The sequence below is a fragment of the Haematobia irritans genome, chromosome 5 (assembly GCF_050003625.1).
Source record: "Haematobia irritans isolate KBUSLIRL chromosome 5, ASM5000362v1, whole genome shotgun sequence".
Lineage (NCBI taxonomy): Eukaryota > Metazoa > Arthropoda > Insecta > Diptera > Muscidae > Haematobia > Haematobia irritans.
The window spans coordinates 45,732,326-45,753,725 of NC_134401.1; the positions used below are offsets into that span (position 1 = coordinate 45,732,326).

Consider the following 21,400-nt stretch of genomic DNA (forward strand, 5'->3'; position numbering starts at 1 on the left):
TAAAAACAAAAAACGAATCATGTTTTTAACTTCCAATTGTAGTTGCAGAACATGTACGTTGTTCAGGTGCTTTGTTGTTATTAACAACCAGCTGGTAACGTATGCTATGGTTTGCAAGATTTTCCTGGGGAACAAATCTCTAGCAAAAACTTTCAATTTCTCTATCTGATAACTGTCAAATGTAGTCTCTCTACGGCTCTCTTTTGGTGTAAACGAACGAATTTGTAATAATTGTCAAAAATTATCGGGTTCTCGAACGGAGCTAATACAATCGATTAATAACGTTGCCATTTACACAGGGTACGGAAGTGCATGTGTGGTTACTCCCGACTGAATTTAGTCGATTGCTTGTTGGATATTGATATTTCTGATTTTAGTATGGTGTATAGCACCAGTGATCCAAATTTGCAGTTGCAATACTTTAATGACATAGGTTAGGTTAAAGTGGCAGCCCGATTAAGATTCAGGCTCACTTGGACTATTCAGTCCATTGTGATTTTAATGACATAATTCCTGACATATTTAACAGAAATGTGCTTTTCGGGACAGGAGTTAATGTCAAGGGTGCTAGTTGAATGATGGATCGCGTTGTAGAATTATTGCATATATAAAGGGTGATTTGTTAAGAGCTTGATAACTTTTTTTTTAAAAAAAACGCATAAAATTTGCAAAATCTCATCGGTTCTTTATTTGAAACGTTAGATTGGTCCATGACATTTACTTTTTGAAGATAATTTCATTTAAATGTTGACCGCGGCTGCGTCTTAGGTGGTCCATTCGGAAAGTCCAATTTTGGGCAACTTTTTCGAGCATTTCGGCCGGAATAGCCCAAATTTCTTCGGAAATGTTGTCTTCCAAAGCTGGAATAGTTGCTGGCTTATTTCTGTAGACTTTAGACTTGACATAGCCCCACAAAAAATAGTCTAAAGGCGTCAAATCGCATGATCTTGGTGGCCAACTTACCGGTCCATTTCTTGAGATGAATTGTTCTCCGAAGTTTTCCCTCAAAATGGCCATAGAATCGCGAGCTGTGTGGCATGTAGCGCCATCTTGTTGAAACCACATGTCAACCAAGTTCAGTTCTTCCATTTTTGGCAACAAAAAGTTTGTTAGCATCGAACGATAGCGATCGCCATTCACCGTAACGTTGCGTCCAACAGCATCTTTGAAAAAATACGGTCCAATGATTCCACCAGCGTACAAACCACACCAAACAGTGCATTTTTCGGGATGCATGGGCAGTTCTTGAACGGCTTCTGGTTGCTCTTCACTCCAAATGCGGCAATTTTGCTTATTTACGTAGCCATTCAACCAGAAATGAGCCTCATCGCTGAACAAAATTTGTCGATAAAAAAGCGGATTTTCTGCCAACTTTTCTAGGGCCCATTCACTGAAAATTCGACGTTGTGGCTCGTTAGTAAGTCTATTCATGATGAAATGTCAAAGCATACTGAGCATCTTTCTCTTTGACACCATGTCTGAAATCCCACGTGATCTGTCAAATACTAATGCATGAAAATCCTAACCTCAAAAGAATCACCCTTTAGAAATCGGTTTAAAAAGCCTATAAGGAGTAGCAGGGCGAAGTTTTATAGAGGGGTGTTTTCGGCTGAGTCTACACGGGATATGTGAACGGAGCTGAGGCGTGAGGAAGACACTGCGGCAAAAATGGATCTTTAAGTCAATGGATGTAAAGAATCTTTCACCATGGCTCCATTGGTTAATCCACCGTTTCTGATGACCTCAATACTGGATTTTCTCTTAGGACCGTGGATATATCTAAAATTTGGTCTGCCATCCAAAGCATAAAGTCAAATGCTGTTGGAAGTGATGGAATTGCAGTAAAATTGATTAAGTTGGTTTTTCCCAGCTGTCTATCGCCACATCCTGCATATTTTTACTACTGTTGTTATCACTTTAGTATTTCCAGAACAGTGGACTTGTGCGAGAGTTGTCCCTGTGCCGTAAGTTAGCTGTCCTTCGGAGTTTACAGATTGTCGCCCCACTAGCATTCTTCCGGCACTTTCCAAGGTGTTAGAGTTTTTAATCAATTAACAAATTTCAGAATACATTCGGGATAACAGTTTGGTTTCGCGATTTCAATCAGGTTTTTGGAACTACTCTGGTGATTGACATTGTTGATAGCATCCGTAGGAATATGGACAGTAGTAAGTAGTTAGTTAGTAGATAATAACTCTGTATACCTTTCGTGAGCTAATTCCCGTCGGCGATGTCAACGAAGGTTCAAAAAAAGTTTCAGGTTTGTTTTTGCATATTCCCTCTCTGTTATGAAAGGTTGTGCTTTTGCTCTTCCACCAATGAATGACGAAATTGTCATCCTTTTTAAACTATTCAGTGGTATCTAATATTCGGGGTTTAAGCCTCTAACGCTGTGTGCTGCATAAGACGATTTTTTTTCTAACATAAAAGTCTGCTACGCATTGCCTGTACCAAGGCCTATTCCATTCGATCCCCAGATTTGACCTCCAAAGCCTATTGGAGGATAAAATTTTATCCGATCCGCTTGAAATTTGGTACGTGGCTTTAGTATATGGTCTCTAACAACCATGCAACAATTGGTCCATATCGGTCCATACTCTACGGGAAATGGATCATCCACAGGAGCAGTACAGGACTAGTCCCTGGTGTGTATGGACCAGTCCCAGTTCTGGTCAAAACGTATGGAAGGGACCGGTCACTTTAACATGGGTTTGTCATTGATGGGGTAAATTTAACCTTTACGACACGTCTTGGACTCATTCCAAAGAACACGTCATGGGAAAATTTAGCAGGGGCACCCCATTGACAGTTACTCATGAACCAGTCTCGTACAAACTATTGGGAATATGTTTCCGTTTTGGCACGAATCGCATCAGAAGTGAAAACCATTCGAACTATGTTGAACAAGAGGTCATTCAGATAATCGTATTTCACTAAATGTGTATATCCAATAAGATTTTAATTCAAGCGAGTACGGAAATCTATAAATTACGACTATTTAAAATTTGCGACAAACAGGAGCACCGTTACCAGTCCTGTGATATGTCCGTCAATGGCACTTTGCACCAATTTTCCGTAGGGTATTTACAAATAGCCCCATATTAACAGATTTGATCTCCGGAGCCTCTTGGAGGGGCAAAATTCATTCGATCCGATTGAAATTTGGTAGGTGGTTTTAGAGTATGGTCTCTAACAACCATGCAAAAATTTATTCATTTCGGTCCATAATTATATATGGCCCCCATATAAACCGATCCCCAGATTTGACCTCCGGAGCCTGTTGGAGGAGCAAATTTCGTCCGATTCGGTTGATATTTGATACATGGTTTTAGTCTATGGTCTCTAATTGTCATGCTAAAATTGGCCCGTATAGGTCCATAATTATATATAGCCCCCATATAAACCGATCCCCAGATTTGACCTCCGGAGCCTGTTGGAGGAGCAAATTTCGTCCGATTTGGTTAAAATTGTTTACGTTATATTAGTATATGGCCTCTAACAACCATGAAAAATTTGGTCCATATCAGACTATAATTATATATAAACCAGATTTGACCTCGGGAGGCTCTTGGAAGATCAAATTTCTTGGAGGCGCAAATTTCATCTGATTCGGCTGAAATTTTGTACATTGTGTTAGTATATGGTCATGCCAACAACCATGCCGAAAGTGGTCCAGAAGGGTTCATAACAGGTTGGCTGATAAGTCCCCAGTCTAACAATGACCTTCCAATTTTTTGATACCATTTTGGTAGTACTCCTTCGGTTTTGCTTCAAAATAGGCCTCAGTTTCGGCGATCACCTCTTCATTGCAGCCAAATTTTTTCCCTGCGAGCATCCTTTTGAGGTCTGAGAACAAGAAAAAGTCGCTGGGGGCCAGATCTGGAGAATACGATGGGTGGGGAAGCAATTCGAAGCCCAATTCATGAATTTTTGCCATCGTTCTCAATGACTTGTGGCACGATGCGTTGTCTCGGTGGATGCGTTGTCTCGGTGGAACAACACTTTTTTCTTCTTCATATGGAGCCGTTTTGCCGCAATTTCGACCTTCAAACGCTCCATTAATGCCATATAATAGTCACTGTTGATGGTTTTTCCCTTCTCAAGATAATCGATAAAAATTATTCCATGCGCATCCCAAAAAAGCAGAGGCCATTACTTTGCCAGCGGACTTTTGAGTCTTTCCACGCTTTCAAGACGGTTCACCGGTCGCTGTCCACTCAGCCGACTGTCAATTGGACTCAGGAGTGTAGTGATGGAGCCATGTTTCATCCATTGTCACATATCGATGGAAAAACTCGGGTGTATTGCGAGTTAACAGCTGCAAACACCGCTCAGAATCATAAACACGTTGTTGTTTTTGGTCAAATGTGAGCTCGCGCGGCACCCATTTTACACAGAGCTTCCGCATATCCAAATATTGATGAATGATATGACAAACACGTTCCTTTGATATCTTTAAGGCCTCTGCTATCTCGATCAACTTCATTTTACGGTCATTCAAAATCATTTTGTGGATTTTTTTGATGTTTTCGTCGGTAACCACCTCTTTCGGGCGTCCACTGCGTTCTCCGTCCTCCGTGCTCATTTCACCACGCTTGAATTTTGCATACCAATCAATTATTGTTGATTTCCCTGGGGCAGAGTCCGGAAACTTATTATCAAGCCAAGTTTTTGCTTCCACCGTATTTTTTCCCTTCAGAAAACAATATTTTATCAAAACACGAAATTCCTTTTTTCCATTTTTTCCACAATAACAAAAGTTGTTTCACAAAAGGCGCTCTATCTCACAAACTAATTGACTTACAAACGTCAAATTTTGACTCGAATCATTTGAAGGTTGGTACTATATAAAAAAAATATGCATTTAATACTAGCGACGCCATCTATGTGTCAGACCGGGGACTTATCAGCCAACCTGTTAGTTATATGTAGGCCACAGATAAACCGATCCTCAGATTTTACTTCTTCCTGGATAAGCAAATTTCATATGATTTTGCTAAAATTTGGTACTAGTCACACAAAAATAGGACCATATACGTTCATATATATATTCCATATTTCACTTCTGAATTATATAGGTTTTTAATCTTGTTTTTGTTTCCTAATATATACCCCGTATTGACTAGGTTAGGTTAGGTGGCAGCCCGATGTATCAGGCTCACTTAGACTATTCAGTCCATTGTGATACCACATTGGTGAACTTCTCTCTTATCACTGAGTGCTGCCCGATTCCATGTTAAGCTCAATGACAAGAGACCGCCGAGTCCGAACGGCGTTTCACATTGCAGTGAAACCACTTAGAGAAGCTTTGAAACCCTCAGAAATATCACCAGCATTACTGAGGGTTTCAAGCTTCTCTAAGTGGTTTCACTGCAATATGGAACGTATTGACTAACTTCCAATTAAAAACAAAAAAACTGACTTTTTGCCGCTAAAATCACGATTTCAGCCATAGTGCAATGGCCAAATTGCCACTACACCCTAAGCGTCAGTACTATGTTCGCTTTTCGCTTTGAAATTTTCGCGGTTACTTTATTAAATCAGTTCAATATAAAGCGGGCAAAATTAACTCAATCGATGCGCAGTTTCTTGTTCCTCTAGATTTCGGCAAGATTTGAAAGGAATATGTTTATTTTCATATATAATTTTGATTATTTCAGGAAAAGTAGTCGGGAAAATAAAGTGATTTTCGTCGAATTTTCACCGAACATAGTACCCACCTTAACCTTCTACAATTATTTTGAAAAATTTTCAATGTTATCAATTTGAAAATTTCGTCGTCTTTTTTCATATGCAATGAAAATAAAACTTTTCAGTTTCGAATGTTCAAAGGCAAACCATCAGAAACAGATGATGATATGATTATTATTCCCTTAATATTTCTGTGTTTTTTGTTGTTGTTTTTTTTTGCCATGCGGTTTGGAATGTTCTGGCTGCTGTTGATGCTGCTGCTGCTGCTATTGAAAAATATCTGCAATTGATGGTGATGTTATTAAGTGGATGTATATGCCTGTGTGTGATGTGGTATGTGAGTAAATGTTACCAGGATGTGAACGTGTCATGAGTGTTACTGCCAAAAACGCGACTGGCGTCTGTTCATAATTGCGCCGTATTATGGCTAAAGCCATTGAAAAAAGATGAAATAAATTCAGAAACAGCAGCATCCAGAATAACGACAACAAATGGCCTTTTGTGAAACAAAACAAAAAAAGACAGAGAAAAAACTAAAAGGAAAACACATGTTTCGCTTCTGCTTTCGATGTTAACATTCACATTTAAAAGCTTAGTAGTAAGGGTGAGAAAACAGAAAAAAACAACAACAACGACAGCAGTTGTAAAGTTTTATTTCTATGTGAGTTGCTCTTGCTAATGAGCAATATAAATTGGCAACTCCTTGTATTGATGAGTAAAGGAAACTCACTCTGCCACTCTCCCTCTCTTTATCTCTAATGAAATCTCATTTCCCCTTTAAATATTGAATAGATAACATTACTGATCTAATTTCAGACTCATTGTAAGAGTCTGCTGTTGATACAGGACTTCCTCTATTTCCCTATTAAGACTATGGAAATTTTAGCATGTGTCCTTTCAACCACCTCAATCATTATCCATCCTGTTGTGTCCTTGTTTATCTGCCACCACAAAAATACATATGGTGTTGGTGTTGTTGTTGTTTTTTTTGTTCTCAATATTTTCTCAGCTGTTTCTCCTCTTAAAGTGTTCGCTATTGGAACATCAATGTTTCGTTGCTCTTTTTTTATTTCCATGAGCCGGTATAGCTGCTTGTCAGCCACCTGCATAAATACCGTTTAACAATTTGCTTGCTTACGTTTTTGTTTTTGGTCTGGTTTTATGAGTGCATGTGAGAGGAAAAGATATGGAAGCTTGGTCACCAGCATATGTACCCACACCTCGAATGCCCCGCATTTTTTTATTTTCTTGAGGTTTCCATTTGGCAAGTGTTCGATTTTGTTCTTTGCTTAAACAAGTGTTTTAGCACGAATGGAGCTCTACTCAAGAGAGTGAGAGAGAGAGAGTTATTTTTGTATTGGATTGGAATTTAATATTTGCACCTTCTAAAAATAGTTTAGTACATTGCAAAAAATTAATTGCCTTAATTAAAGACATTAGGGTAGAACTTAAAATCTCGAAAACTATACCTTATAAGTGTAGTATTTTTCAGGCTGAAATACATATTAGCAATAAAAGAGATGACAAATTGGCTGAGAAGTAAGATGATCCAAGTAGCAGTTTTTTGGTTCTCTAATGACAAAAAGTTGTAAACATCTTTTACTTATATCAACCAAGCAAACGCTTGGATCTCATTACAATTTGCATTTCCAGTAGTAAAAGTGTCATTGCACATTGCATTACATTGTGGTCAATTATAATGTCTAGCACACTGAAGAAAATATTGTCGTGAAGTCAAAGATTTCATGTCTTTAAAATACGAATGCAAATTTTGCTTAGCCTAGAAGACGCATTTCTCTAATATAAAGCTTTTTTCCTTGTCCAAAAGTCGACAAACTTTTTAATGAAGTCGTCGTTGTCCTTATAGTTAAGTAATTTGACTTAAAAATGGGTATCATAACATGAAAGAAAAAATGTTTGGGCTAAGGTCAACTTGACTTTAATAATTCAGAAAAATTCTTTAAAATTAATTAAATTGTATTTAAATTTGTTGTCTTTTTGCATCTTAACTACTAAGCAAAAAATCTTTCAAATATAGGACATGTTTTTCAACAATTTATTTTAAAGACGTTTTTTACTTGAAACATAGCAAACATTCTACTAGAACTATAGTCTGAATTTGTAAAGTAAAGTTATCGTTAACTCGTTTTTAAGGGACATTGAAGGGTTATGAAGAAAAAAATCTGAAAAAACCAAAAATTAAAAATTGCTTCCTAGAAGTAAGTACAAAAATCCAAATTTAAAAGAGAATTGTGTCTTAAAAGTATCCTTACTTGTATTCTCCGCTTCTTTGGCTCGGAATCAATACCAAAAATGTTAAAGCAAAGACAAAATCTTTGGAACCGGGCATGCTTTTTTCAGTGCATATAATGACAATAATAAATATTTGTCGGTAATGTTAGATGATTATTCTCAAACTGGAATGCAGTTGGCAATTGCAGTCCGGCCACGCCGAAACTTATGAACCCTCCACCATGGATTGCGTAGAAACTTCTACGAAAGAATGTCATCCAAAATCGAATTACTTGGGTTGTGGTAATACTTACCGATGGCAAGGTATCTTAAAACTTCTTAACATCGTCTCCTAAATTGTAAGTTAGTCCATATGTGGAATATATTAGACAAAAAAGGTATATATAGTAGGTAAGTCTACAAATAATAATGAACCGATATGACCTTTTGCGCGGTAATTAAAGAGCCAGAATTGAAATATGGGGGCTATATACAATTATGAACAGAACTGGACCAATTTTGGTGTGATTTGCGATCGGTTTATCTAAGGGCTATATATAACTATAGACCGATATGGACCTAGTTAAGCATGGTCGTTAGCGGCCATATACCAGCACAATGTACCAAATTTCAACTGAATCCGATGAAATTGCTCCTACAAGATGCTCCAAAACCAAATGGACAAATTTTTGCATGGTTGTTAGAGACTAACACCACGTACCAAATTTCAACCCGATCAGATGAAATTTGCTTCTGATTTTTTTTCTAATGAAGAGGGCACAAAATTGGGACTATAAAAAAGTTGTCAAAATTGTATTTCTATAGAAAAATGTTATCACAATTTTATACCTATAAAGAATTTTTTCAAAACTTTATTTCTATAGAGAAAGTTGTCAAAATTTTATTTCTATAGAAAATTTTGTCAAAATTTTATATCTATAGAAACTTTTGTCAAAATTTTATTTCTAAAGAAAATTTTGCCAAAATTCGATTTCTATAGAAAATTTTGTTAAAATTTTATATTTTTAGAAAATTTTGTCAAAATGTTATTCCTATTGAAAATTTTGTCAAAATTTTATTTCTAAAGAAAATTTTGTCAAAATTTTATTTCTAAAGAAAATTGTGTCAAAATTCTATTTCTAAAGAAAATTTTGCCAAAAATTCGATTTCTATAGCAAAATTTTGTTAAAATTTTATATTTTTAGAAAATTTTGTCAAAATTTTATTTCTATAGAAAATTTTATCAAACTTTTATGTGCATAGAAAATGATGTCAGATTTTTATTTCTATAGCAAATTTTGTCAAAATTTTATTTCTAAAGAACATTTTGTCAACATTATATTTTTATAAAAAATTTTGTCAAATTTTTATTTCTATAGAAAATTTTGTCAAAATTTTGTCCTAATATAAAAGGCAGCACGAAAACAGTCCCCTTGCAATAAGTCATCAATATCACAAATGAAATAGGTTCGAAAATTCGGGGACTTATTTCACTATAAAATAAATTCTCTAAGCCATTTGTAAAAGTATTCCCAAAAAAATGAAATAAATTTTCAAAACCGTAAATAAAAAATATCCCCTATATTTTGGGGCCTTATTTGATAAAAATAGGAAATATAAATAGTATAGAGAAGGAAAAATACCAATTTTAGGATGAAATCGCGTAACTAAATTTTATTTCTATAGAAAATTTTGTTTAAAATTTTATTCCTATCGAAAATTTTGTCCAAATTTTATTTCTAGAGAAATTTTGTTAAAATTTTATTTCTATAGAAATTTTGTTAAAATTTTTTTTCTATAGAAATTTTTGTCAACATTTTATTTCTATAAAAATTTTGTCAAAATTTTCTTTCCATAGAATAGTTTGTCAAAATTTTATTTCTATAGAATAGTTTGTCAAAATTTTATTTCTATAGAAAATTTTATTAAAAAATTTATATCTATAGAAAATTTTGTCAAAATTTTAGTCCTATCGAAAATTTTGTCAAAAATTTTATTTCTATAGAAAATTTTTGTCAAAATTTTATTTCTATAGAAAATGTTGTCAAAATTTTATTTCTAAAGAAAAGTTTGTCAAAATTTTATTTCTAAAGTAAATTTTGTCAAAATTTTATTTCTAAAGAAAATTTTGTCAAAATTTTATTTCTTAAGAAAATTTTGTCAACATTTTATTTCTATAGAAAATTTTGTCAACATTTTATTTCTAAAGAAAATTTTGCCAAAATTCAATTTCTATAGAAAAATTTTTTAAAATTTTATTTTTATAGAAATTTTTGTCAACATTTTATTTCTATAGAAAATTTTGTCAAAATTTTATTTTTTTTAGAAAATCTTGTCAAAATTTTATTTGTATAGAAAATGTTGTCATAATTTTATTTCTAGAGAAACCTATGTCAAAATTTTATTTCTATAGAAGAATTTTTTTATTTCAATAGAAAATTTTTTCTTAATTTTATTTCTATAGAAAATTTTGTCAAAATATTATTTCTATAGAAATTTTTGTTAAAATTTGTCAAAATTTTATTTCTATAGAAAATTTTGCCAAAATTCAATTTCTAAAGAAAATTTTACCAAATTCGATTTCTATGGAAGAGAATTATTAATAGAGAATTTTGTCATAATTTTATTTCAATAGATAATTTTGTCATAATTTTATTTCAATAGAAAATGTTGTCAAAATTGTATTCCTATCGAAAATGTCAAAATTTTATTTCTATAGAAAAATTTGTCAACATTTTATGTATAAAGAAAAATTTTCCAAAATTCTATGTCTATAGAAAATTTTGTTAAAATTTTATTTCTGTAGAAATTTTTGTCAAAATTTAATTTTTTTAGAAAAATTTGTAAAAATTTTATTTCTATAGAAAATTTTGTCAAAATTTTATTTCTATAGAAAATTTTTTGAAAATTTTATTTCTATAGATAATTTTGTCAAAATTTTGTTTTTATAAAAAATTTTGTCAAAATTTTATTTCTATATAAAATTTTGTCAAAGTTTATTTCTATAAAAATTTTGTCAAAGTTTTATTTCTAGAGAAGATTTTGTAAAATTTTTATTTCTATATAAAATTTTGTCAAAATTTTATTTCTATAGAAGATTTTGTCAAAATTTTTATTTCTATAGAATTATTTTTTAAAGGGTCGTTAAATTGTTAGAGCCGATGTTGAATGTGAACCACACCTAACCGCCAAGTTTTTTCCGAATTTTATTTGACATTTCTCTATTCCAGACTTACTCAATTTGATCCATGGAGAGATACACAATCCAACAACGTGTTAAATGGTTCCAAGAAATGGCAACATTGGATGATCAATTTTCGAAGAAAATCATCTTCAGTGATGAGGCACATTTTCACCTCAGTGGATTCGTCAATAAACAGAATTGCCGCATTTCGGCAAATGAGAATCCAAGAGTGATTGTCGAAAAACCAATGCACCCACAAAGAGTGACTGTTTGGTGCGGTTTATGGGCTGGCGATATCATCGGGCCGTATTTTTTCCAAAATGAGGACGGTCAGGCAGTTACTGTAAATGATGTTCGCTATCGTGAGATGATAAAAGGACTTTTTATGGCCCTAATTGTATGATATGGATGTGGATGATATGTGGTTTCAGCAGGACGGTACCACTTGCCACACAGCTAACGAAACAATGGCTCTTTTGCGCAACAAATTCAATGGCCGTGCTATCTCACGTAATGGCGATTTCATTTGGCCGCCAAGATCATGTGATTTGCCACCGTTGGACTTTTTTCTTTGGGGTTAGTTGAAAGAAAAGGTGTACGTCGATAAGCCAGCAACAATTCAGGAGCTAAAGGATGAGATAATTCGGCACATTAACGGCATAGAACCTCCATTATGCCTCAGCGTCATCGAAAATTTGGACCATAGGATGAAGGTGTGCCAACGAGGTCGCGGCGCCCATTTGGCCGATATTTTGTTCCATACATAATTAAGTAATACCAATATATCATAATAAAATAAAATTACAATAATTTCCTAAATAGTTTGTGTTTTATACAAAATCAACAACGGCCCTTGAAATTTTAATCACCCTTTATTTCAATAGAAAATTTTGTCAAAATTTTATTTCTATAGAAAATGTTGTCAACATTTTATTTCTATAGAATTTTTTGTTAAAATTTTATTTCTATAGAAAATTTTGTAAAAATTTTATTTCTATATATAATTTTGTTAAAATTTTATTTCTATAGAAAATTTTGTCAAAATTTTGTTTCTATAGAAAATTTTGGAAATTTTTGGTAAAATTTTATGTCTATAGAAAATTTTGTCAAAATGTTATTCCTATAGAAATTTTTTTTTTAAATTTTATTTTTGTAGAAAATTTTGTCAAAATTTTATTTCTATAATAAATTTTGTTAAAATTTTATAAAAAGTTTTGTCAAAATTTTATATTTTTGTATAGAAAATGTTGTCAAAACTTTTTTCAATAGAAAATCTTGTCAAAATTTTATTTCTATAAAAAATTTGGTCAAAAAACCTAAATAAAAAATATCACCAATATGTTGGGGCTTTATTTGATAAAAATAGGAAAGATAGGATAGAGAATGAGATATACCAATTTTAGGATGAAATCGCTTAACACTAACGACAAAGCAGCTTCACTGAAAATATGTTCGACTTTTGGTTAAGTAAAAATGTGCATATATCGGTAAAATGAGTCTTCTATGCAACAGAAGATTCACATTCGTATTTAAAGGATAGAAAATGTTTGTGCTTACGACAAGTTTTTTGTTTTAGTGTACTAAATAGAATATATTGAAAGGGGCCCTTTTATGTTCTTAATGAATGAAATAGGAGTTTCAATTTCATTAGGAAATATCGACCGACTTACTTTTTGCTGCATATTTTAGCACGCCAAATAGATGGAGGATCTCTGAATCGTCTTTTCAAGCTTGATCCAAGAATAACTGACCATTTTATAATTGGAAACCGATATTTTGATGTTCTACAAACGCAATTTGTAATATTAAAAATTTTATAAAATATATAATCTCGCATTATTAAGACTTAAAAAGTCTTGTATGTTAGTCCTATAGTACAAACTGTTGAATTAAGAAAAGAGGTGTCTTTGGCTAGAAATTAATAACATCATCCAGAGTTTTTGTTTTTTTTTTTTTCGCCAAGTGTACAATTCCTTGACATAAATTATTCAAATTTTAAGGAGATACTATTAGGCACATATGTTTCATATTTTTCATTGTCCAATTAGTTGGCACATATTGTGTTCCAAATTTTCTCATTCTGTTTTCTTTTTTTTTTTACTCTATGTTTGTTTTTGTCTTTGTGAAGTTTAAACATATGTTCAATTCAATTAAATGGGATCAATTGCAATTTGCTATAGATTTGCAAATATTTATTTAGTTGGGTGATAAAAGTGTATTTTCCCAAATGAGGCCATTTATTTGGTTTTATCAGAAAAGCATTTAATTATCGACAATATATATATTTTTTTTTAATGTTTGCTTAACAAGCACGTTCTGTTTAAAATGCTTTAGGTTATTGATCCTATAGGAATTGTAATATGCAGCTAATGAAGAGTGTCCAAAAAAAACGTGTCATTTTGATGGATCCGATTTTAATTTTAGTTGTGAAATGTTTAAAGCCATAGATAAGACGGAGATTTACTGCCTCGACCCTAATTTTCGTTTACTCGCCCTAGCAAAAAATTTATTTGGACTGCAATATCTTCTTTGTGGTCTAATTTTGTCTGGGATGAATAATGTCTTTCTGGTAGGTATTCTATTTTAGATATTTTTAATTTTTTGTGATATTTTATTTTATTACTTGCGAATCAATTTTTAGTTTCATGTTTTTATAAATGTAAATATTTGTTACTCAGTACAAATGTCGTGGGAATTATGTTAGCCAACTTTGCACTCTGTCCATAGGAGAAGTCTTAAAATCCGGCCGAAGGCTGGACACACAAAAACCAAATCTGATACGATACAATGCTATTCAGAACAAAACAAAAGTGTGTATACACGGATGAAAAAGACTGTTTTTCATATGTTTGGCTATAAACATTATATGTTTGGAACACAAATTTTTAAACACAATATTTTTGAGTGCAAGCATATAATGTTCATAAACTAGCATAACATGTTTGGGACATATATGTTAATATGTTAGAACATATTATGTTTGGGACATAAAATGTTTGTAAATATAAAATGTTTGGATGCAAACATATATTAATTTAGAAATAGCCTATAAACATATATGTGTTTAGTAGCTTGGAGCGCTATTTAACAGGGAGCGATATTGAATTAAGTTGGTGGTTGTTGCTTGTTATTACAAAATTAACATTTTATTTTTCCTTGGGCAATTGATCAGCTACTTTTTTGATCCTTACAAACTGTGTGGTCCGCTGTTCGAATCCCCGTCCGGCAAAAGGTAAAATTAAAATAAAAAAAAATCATACAATTGAATAATTTCTTCTACAATGTTTGTATTACAGAAAAAGGTGCTAAGAACTAAAAAATCTCGTGGAAGTGAGAAAGATGTTGGGGAATATACAATTGGGCAGAAACAAAATTTTGAGCATTCAGGTCGAAAACCTATGTTGTTAGCACCTATATTACCTGTTTATTTTCATAATTCGTTATGATTGTAAATATATAAATAAATAAATAAAATTTTGAGCACAATATTGTTTGGGAGAATTTTTTTAAGCATATAATATATTTGGGTGCAAAATGCTTCCAAACATATTATATACATAATAACATATTGTTTTTTGGAAGACAACATTATTGAATTTGGATGCAAAAATACAAAATGTTTGAAACTTAGACTACCCAAACATATATTGTTTAGACTAATATGCTTTCAAACATATTATATATTGGAAGAGATCAAACATATAAATGTTTGGGCAATACCCAAAAATGTATATGCTTGAAGCAAAATATGTTTGGGAGTATATGTTACAGAAGCGATTTTTTGTGAGCGTGTAGTTGCCACCATTGTCAAATCCCAGAATGGCAAAATAGCCCCTGCTTGAAAAGTAAGCACAATCCTAGAAAGGAAATTGGGGTTTATTTTTATTTGAAATATTGGGGTTTATTTTCATAATGCAAACGGGCCCAAATAATGAAATAAGGTTACTCACCCCCCCCCCCCCAAAAAAAAAAAAATGTTTTTCTGTTTTCCATACAATTTTTTGGAGCCCCACGTAATTTAGGTTTTTGTGGCTAATTTTCATGGGGTCCACATTCCATATTCATGATTTGATTTTTTAAATATCTTAAAAAATGGTTAAAAATCAAGTAATTCTAGATACATTTTTTAAAAATTGTAACAGACAATTAGAAGTAAAATGCATTTGGTTATTTCTTAATTGAATTAAATTTTAATTCAAGGATGTAGTATCTTCATAACAACTAGGAATTTCTATTTTAGATTTTTGTTTTTGGGTTTTTCCTAAATTAAAAAACTCAGCTAATTTCTAATTTATTTAATTTTTGAAGGGCCCTTATGTGTAATGGGAAAACATTGATTTAAAAGACAAGAACTCTGAAAAAATACTGATTTAATAGAAAAGATTAAGCACAACGAAATAAGTCCTTATATGGATACTAAATGACCAACATCACAAATGAAATAAGTTCAAAATTTGAAGAATTAGTTTAATGTGAAATAAATCCTAAATGACAAATAGTTTTGGGTATTATTTTTCTTAAAAAATACTACAAACATAAGTACTTATTTAATATTATTTAAAAACGAATAACATGAAAAAAACACCCCAAAATAACAATTAGGGTAACTCTTCATGATGAAGAATTAGAAGAAAAATTTTCCAAATTAAAAACAAGTATATACGGCCGTAAGTTCGGCCAGGCCGAAGCTTATGTATCCTCCACCATGGATTGCGTAGAAACTTCTATTGAAGACTATCATCCATAATCGATTAAATACGTATATAATTAAGTTGGACAAAATTTTCTATAGAAATAAAATTTTAACAAAATTTTCTAAAGAAATAAGATTTTGTCAAAATTTTCTATGGAAATAAAATTTTGTCAAAATTTTCTAAAGAAATAAAATTTTGTCAAAATTTTCTATAGAAACAAAATTTTTGACAAAATTTTCTATAGAAATAATACTTTGACAAAATTTTCTATAGAAATAACATTTTGTAAAAATTTTTAATAGAATTAAAATTTTGCCAAAATTTTCTATAGAAATAAAATTTTGCCAAAATTTTTAATAGAATTAAAATTTTGACAACATTCTCGATAGAATTAAAATTTTGAAAACATTTTTTATAGAAATACAATTTCTCCAAATTTTTTCTATAGAAATAAAATTTTGGTAGATTATTTTTGGCTCGAGTGGCAACCATGAACCGATATGGACCAATTTTTGTGTGATTGGGGATCGGCTATATATAACTATAGACCGATATGAATCAATTTTGGCATGGTTATTAGCGACCATATACTAACACCACGTTGCAAATTTCAACCGGATCGGATGAATTTTGCTTCTCCACGAGGCTCCGGAGATCAAATCTGGGGTTCGCTTTATATGGGGGCTATATATACTTATGGACCGATATGGACCAATTTTCGCATGGTTGTTAGAGACCATATACTAACACCATGCACCAAATTTCAAACGGATCGGATGAATGTTGCTCCTCTAAGAGGTTCCGGAGTTTAAATCTGGGGATCGGTTTATATGGGGGCTATATATAATTATGGACTGATATGGGCCAATTTTTGCATAGTTGTTAGATACCATGTACTTACACCACGTACTAAATTTTAACCGGATCGGATGAATTTTACTCCTCTAAGGGGTTCCGGAGGTCAAATCTGGGGATCGGTTTCTATGGGGCTATATATAATTATGGACTGTTATCGACCAATTTTTGCATAGTTGTTAGAGACCATATACTTACACCATGTACTAAATTTTAACCGGATCGGATGAAATTTTACTCCTCTAAGGGGTTCCGGAGGTCAAATCTGGGGATCGGTTTATATGGGGGCTATATATAATTATGGACTAATATGGACCAATTTTTGCATGATTGTTAGAGACTATATACTCACACCACGTACTAAATTTTAACCGGATCGGATGAAATTTGCTTCTCTTAGAGGATCCGCAAACCAAATCTGCGGATCGATTTATATGGGGGCTATATATAATTATGGACCGATATGGACCAATTTTTGCATGGTTGTTAGAGACCATATACTGTACCAAATTTCAACCGGATCGGATGAATTTTGCTCCTGTAAGAGGTTCCGGATGTCAAATCTGGGGATCGGTTTCTATGGGGGCTATACGTAAAAGTGGTCCGATATGGCCCATTTGCAATACCATACGACTTTCCTCAATGACAACTACTTATGCCAAGTTTCAAGTCGATAGCTGGTTTCGTTCGGAAGTTAGCGTGATTTCAACAGACGGATGGACGGACGGACGGACGGAAATGCTTAGATCGACTCAGAATTTCACCACGACCCAGAATATATATACTTTATGGGGTCTTAGAGCAATACTTCGATGTGTTACAAACGGAATGACACAGTTAATATACCCCCCATCCTATGGTGGAGGGTATATGCTAATTCTACTCCCTGTGAAAAATTTCAATTAAATCGGATTGAAAGATTGGCCACTGTGGTCATTTGAGTGTAAATCGGGCGAACGATATATATGGGAGCTATATCTAAATCTGAACCGATTTCAATAAAATTTGGCACACTTGACTACACTGTTAATTGTACTCCTAGTGCAAAATTTCAACCAAATTGGGGTAAAACTCTGGCTTCTGGGACCGTATTAGTCCATATCGGGCGAAATATATATATGTGGGAGCTATATCTAAATCTGTACCGATTTCTTCCAAAATCAATAGGGTTCTATTCTGAGCAAAAACACATACTTGTGCCAAATTTGAAGTCGATTGGACTAAAACTGCGACCTAGACTTTGATTACAAAAATGTATTCACGGACAGACGGACAGGCGGACATGGCTATATCGAATCAGGAGCCCACCCTGAGCATTTTTGCCAAAGACACCATGTGTCTATCTCGTCTCCTTCTGGGTGTTGCAAACATATGCACTAACTTATAATACCCTGTTCCACCCAGAGAAGGAATATGATCACCTCAAACATGTTCCAAGAGCAAAATGTTATTTTTGGATGGTGACCATGTACTATTTTTATCGCAATCATGTTATTTTCTCGAAAATTATGTATCTGTCTACAGAAAGCATTTTATGTTTGGCGAGAAAAGAACATTTTTGCGATAAACATGTTACGTGGTCACCCTCCAAAAATAACATTTTGCTCTTGAAACATGGTTGAGGTGATCATATTCCTTCTCTGCGTGTCCACAGTGTAGCGCAGGGTATAATTATACTTAAAGATTTGCAAGTTGCTCGTCCCAAAATGTTGGTCAATATTTTCTTCAGTGAATGGAAGTTTTGTGTTTGGCACAAAAATAAACCTTCCCTTTAGCTTCTAGTGCAAAATCATTAATCCCGCTCTTATTTGGCTTTTATTTCGAGAATAGTTTTTGCATCGATTTATTTAAAATATAAATTATTTCACTTACCATAGCTATGCGTTGATGAATCAATCGAATTATTCTAATTTCAATTCAAATGTATCCAAAAAGCAATCAACTGATGTACGGTCCTTTGCATATGAAGATTTCGTCACTTGACTTCGCAGAGTTCATTGAATGTATGGTTCTTTCAATTCATTGATATTCCGGAATAATAATGAAATCGTTATGGGGTTTTCAAAAACACACTAACACACTTTTATATAAGCAAAAAAACAAAAACAAAAATCGAGAAATTGGTAACTTTTTGCAATTTGCAATGAAAATTAGTAAGCAACGATGAGTGAATTTAATAATCAAATCACTGTGGATAACTGTCATCAATACCACAAAACTGAGGATTACACAAATTGTGGGGGGGGTGGGGCTGGATGTTTTGGTTTGTTCTCACAATCCCACAAACACGGTGAAGACACGGAGAAAATGTAAACAAAAACACAACAAAGTAGTCGCCGCGATTTAGTTAACTAACATCCTCCACTCCACATACGTACGTTTTTGTCTACAAGCTCATATATGATGAGGTGTAGATAGATTCACACACACGCACACGTTCACGTTGACGAACCGGAAAATGCCTCAATTCGGATTGACAAACACACAAACACGTACAAAGATACAATCAATTAAACCCATACGCCGCCACAAAGGCAAGGCAAGAGATGCAATGCACAGTAAACACACGCATACACTCAGCTACTAAAAGAGATAAACCGTTATTAGCACGTGCTCCAACATTTGTATGACAACCTTGAGCAGCTTTTGGGAAGTTGAAAGGCAGTGTTTCATTTAATTGGCTATGGTGCCAAAAGAAATTTTATTCCTTGGATTTTTTTTTCCACAAAAATGTTTTTGTCAAAATTACACTTTGCGCTAAACTTGGTTTCAAACACAGTGACAGGTTTATGTTTTTTTCTCTTTCTTTTTGGAATCTCTTAAAATTCATTTAAAACATTTCTAATAAGATTTTTCCTTTGTTTTTTGTTTATTTATTCTTTCTATTATTATGTTGTTATTAATTTCCAATTCACTTTTCTTATTGGCTGCTCCGTTTCAGATCCGTGACACATAACCGGTCGTGTCGACGTTTGCAACGCGACTAAATGCGCCCATTGGAATTTCGAAAGCAGTATGTGTGCAAAAATCTTGTTTATAGCCGAAGAAGAACACTTGGCCGAATACGAATACAAACAAAACGAAAATGTTCAATTACACGCACAATGCCTTGCAGAATGTTGCAGAGCCAACAAGGCTGAATGACTGGATGGCTGGTTGCTTGACTGTTTGGTTGACTACACACAAGTGTTCTTCGTAAAACCGACCTACCCTCATTTCAATCGGACGCAGTTGGGCAACAGCAGCCGCCAGCTTAGCACGTTTATTGTTTACACAGTTGTTTCCCTCAATCACTCTTGTCGATTAAATCCTCCTCCCCCTCCATCCTCCTGCACGACACAAATAATATAAACAACTATGGGGTTTCCCTTATGCTCTTATTCTCACACTCGGTCTCTCTCTGTCACCGGCCCTTTTGAGCAGAGCACAATGTCTGTTTTTATCGAATAGTAAGTGCTGCTACCACTCAAATATCTACAAATCTAATGAAAAACGAAAAACACTTGCTCCAACGCCTTTCTGTTCCAATACGAGTTAATTGAACTGTTTTGTGTTTGCTTCTCTCTCTGTATGTACTTAGACGGACTGAGACGGATGGAAAATACGACAACTGCACTATCATAAATTTGTGTAAATCGGCAGATGTTGCCAAATGTTTATCCGTTTGAACGAGTTGTCTTTGCAACGTCCAGTTGTTGTATGAGGTGAAAGGAATTTCAAATATTGTGAGTGTCTGCCTTAATGTTTGCTGGAGTGTTGCTAATTGGTATATGCAGAGAGAAAACGCTGTAATGCTAAACACGCTTTTCTAATTGGACTACAGTGTATTGCGTTCACAAAGGTTGGAATAAATTTATTTAAGTTAAAGAATTAACCGATACAATAAAATTTTAATAAAATTAAAAAAATTATGACAATCAAGAAAATGATTGAACATTTTGTATTAAAATATTAATTATAATCGGAAAATTCACAAGAAAGTAAAAAACTCTTGTAACTTTATACGAACGTTATTTTTAAAGGATAAATAAATAAATAATTGATTGTTTATAACTTAATTAAGTTTTTGACCAGAATCTATTACATTACATTTTTAATTAAAGCAATTTAAAGTGTCGAAGAAATCAATTAATATTTTAATCAACTCTATTTCTTATATCTAATAAATTCGGTAATTGAAAAAATTTCAAATAAAAAACAAGTAAGTAAAGTCTAAAGTCGGACGGGGCCGATTATATAATACCCTTCACCCCTATGTAGGCCAACATTTGTGTTACCATCTCAACTACTTCACATTTGCTGGAAGCTATATAACATAAAGGAGACAATTTTTTTACTTCTACAAAATCTCTAGAATTAAAATTTAAATCGGCTAACGCTATCCAGTTAATTGGAGAAAACTTCCATTGAAAATGTGTCTAAAATGTGTAACAGTCTACCATATTTCCCCAACTCTGGTGTACGTATATATGGGAGCTATATATAATCTGAACCGATTTTGACAAATTTGACATGTATAGTTAGAATAATAATTCTGCTACCTATGCGAAATTTCACGTAAATGGGAGTATAACTTTGGCCCCCCTGGTCATATGAGTGCAAATCGGACGGAAGATATATATGGGAGCCATATCTAAATCTGAACCGATTTCAAGCAAATTTGGCACAATTACCGATACTACTAAACGTACTCCTTGTGCGAAATTTGAAGCAAATCACGGCAAAACCCTGCATTTTGAGGCCA

General features: G+C 33.2%; 1 protein-coding gene across 1 annotated transcript in view; it reads right to left on the reverse strand.

Annotated features, from left to right (window-relative positions):
• Positions 1-20,061, reverse strand: part of nvy (CBFA2/RUNX1 partner transcriptional co-repressor nervy) — a 251,639-nt gene extending 231,578 nt beyond the window's left edge. The window contains exon 1 of the mRNA XM_075310854.1: positions 18,529-20,061. Within this exon, the coding sequence (XP_075166969.1) occupies positions 18,529-18,531 (3 nt within the window). The 5' untranslated portion in view covers positions 18,532-20,061. The remainder of the gene's footprint in view (positions 1-18,528) is intronic.
• Between the last annotated feature and the right edge of the window lie 1,339 nt (positions 20,062-21,400).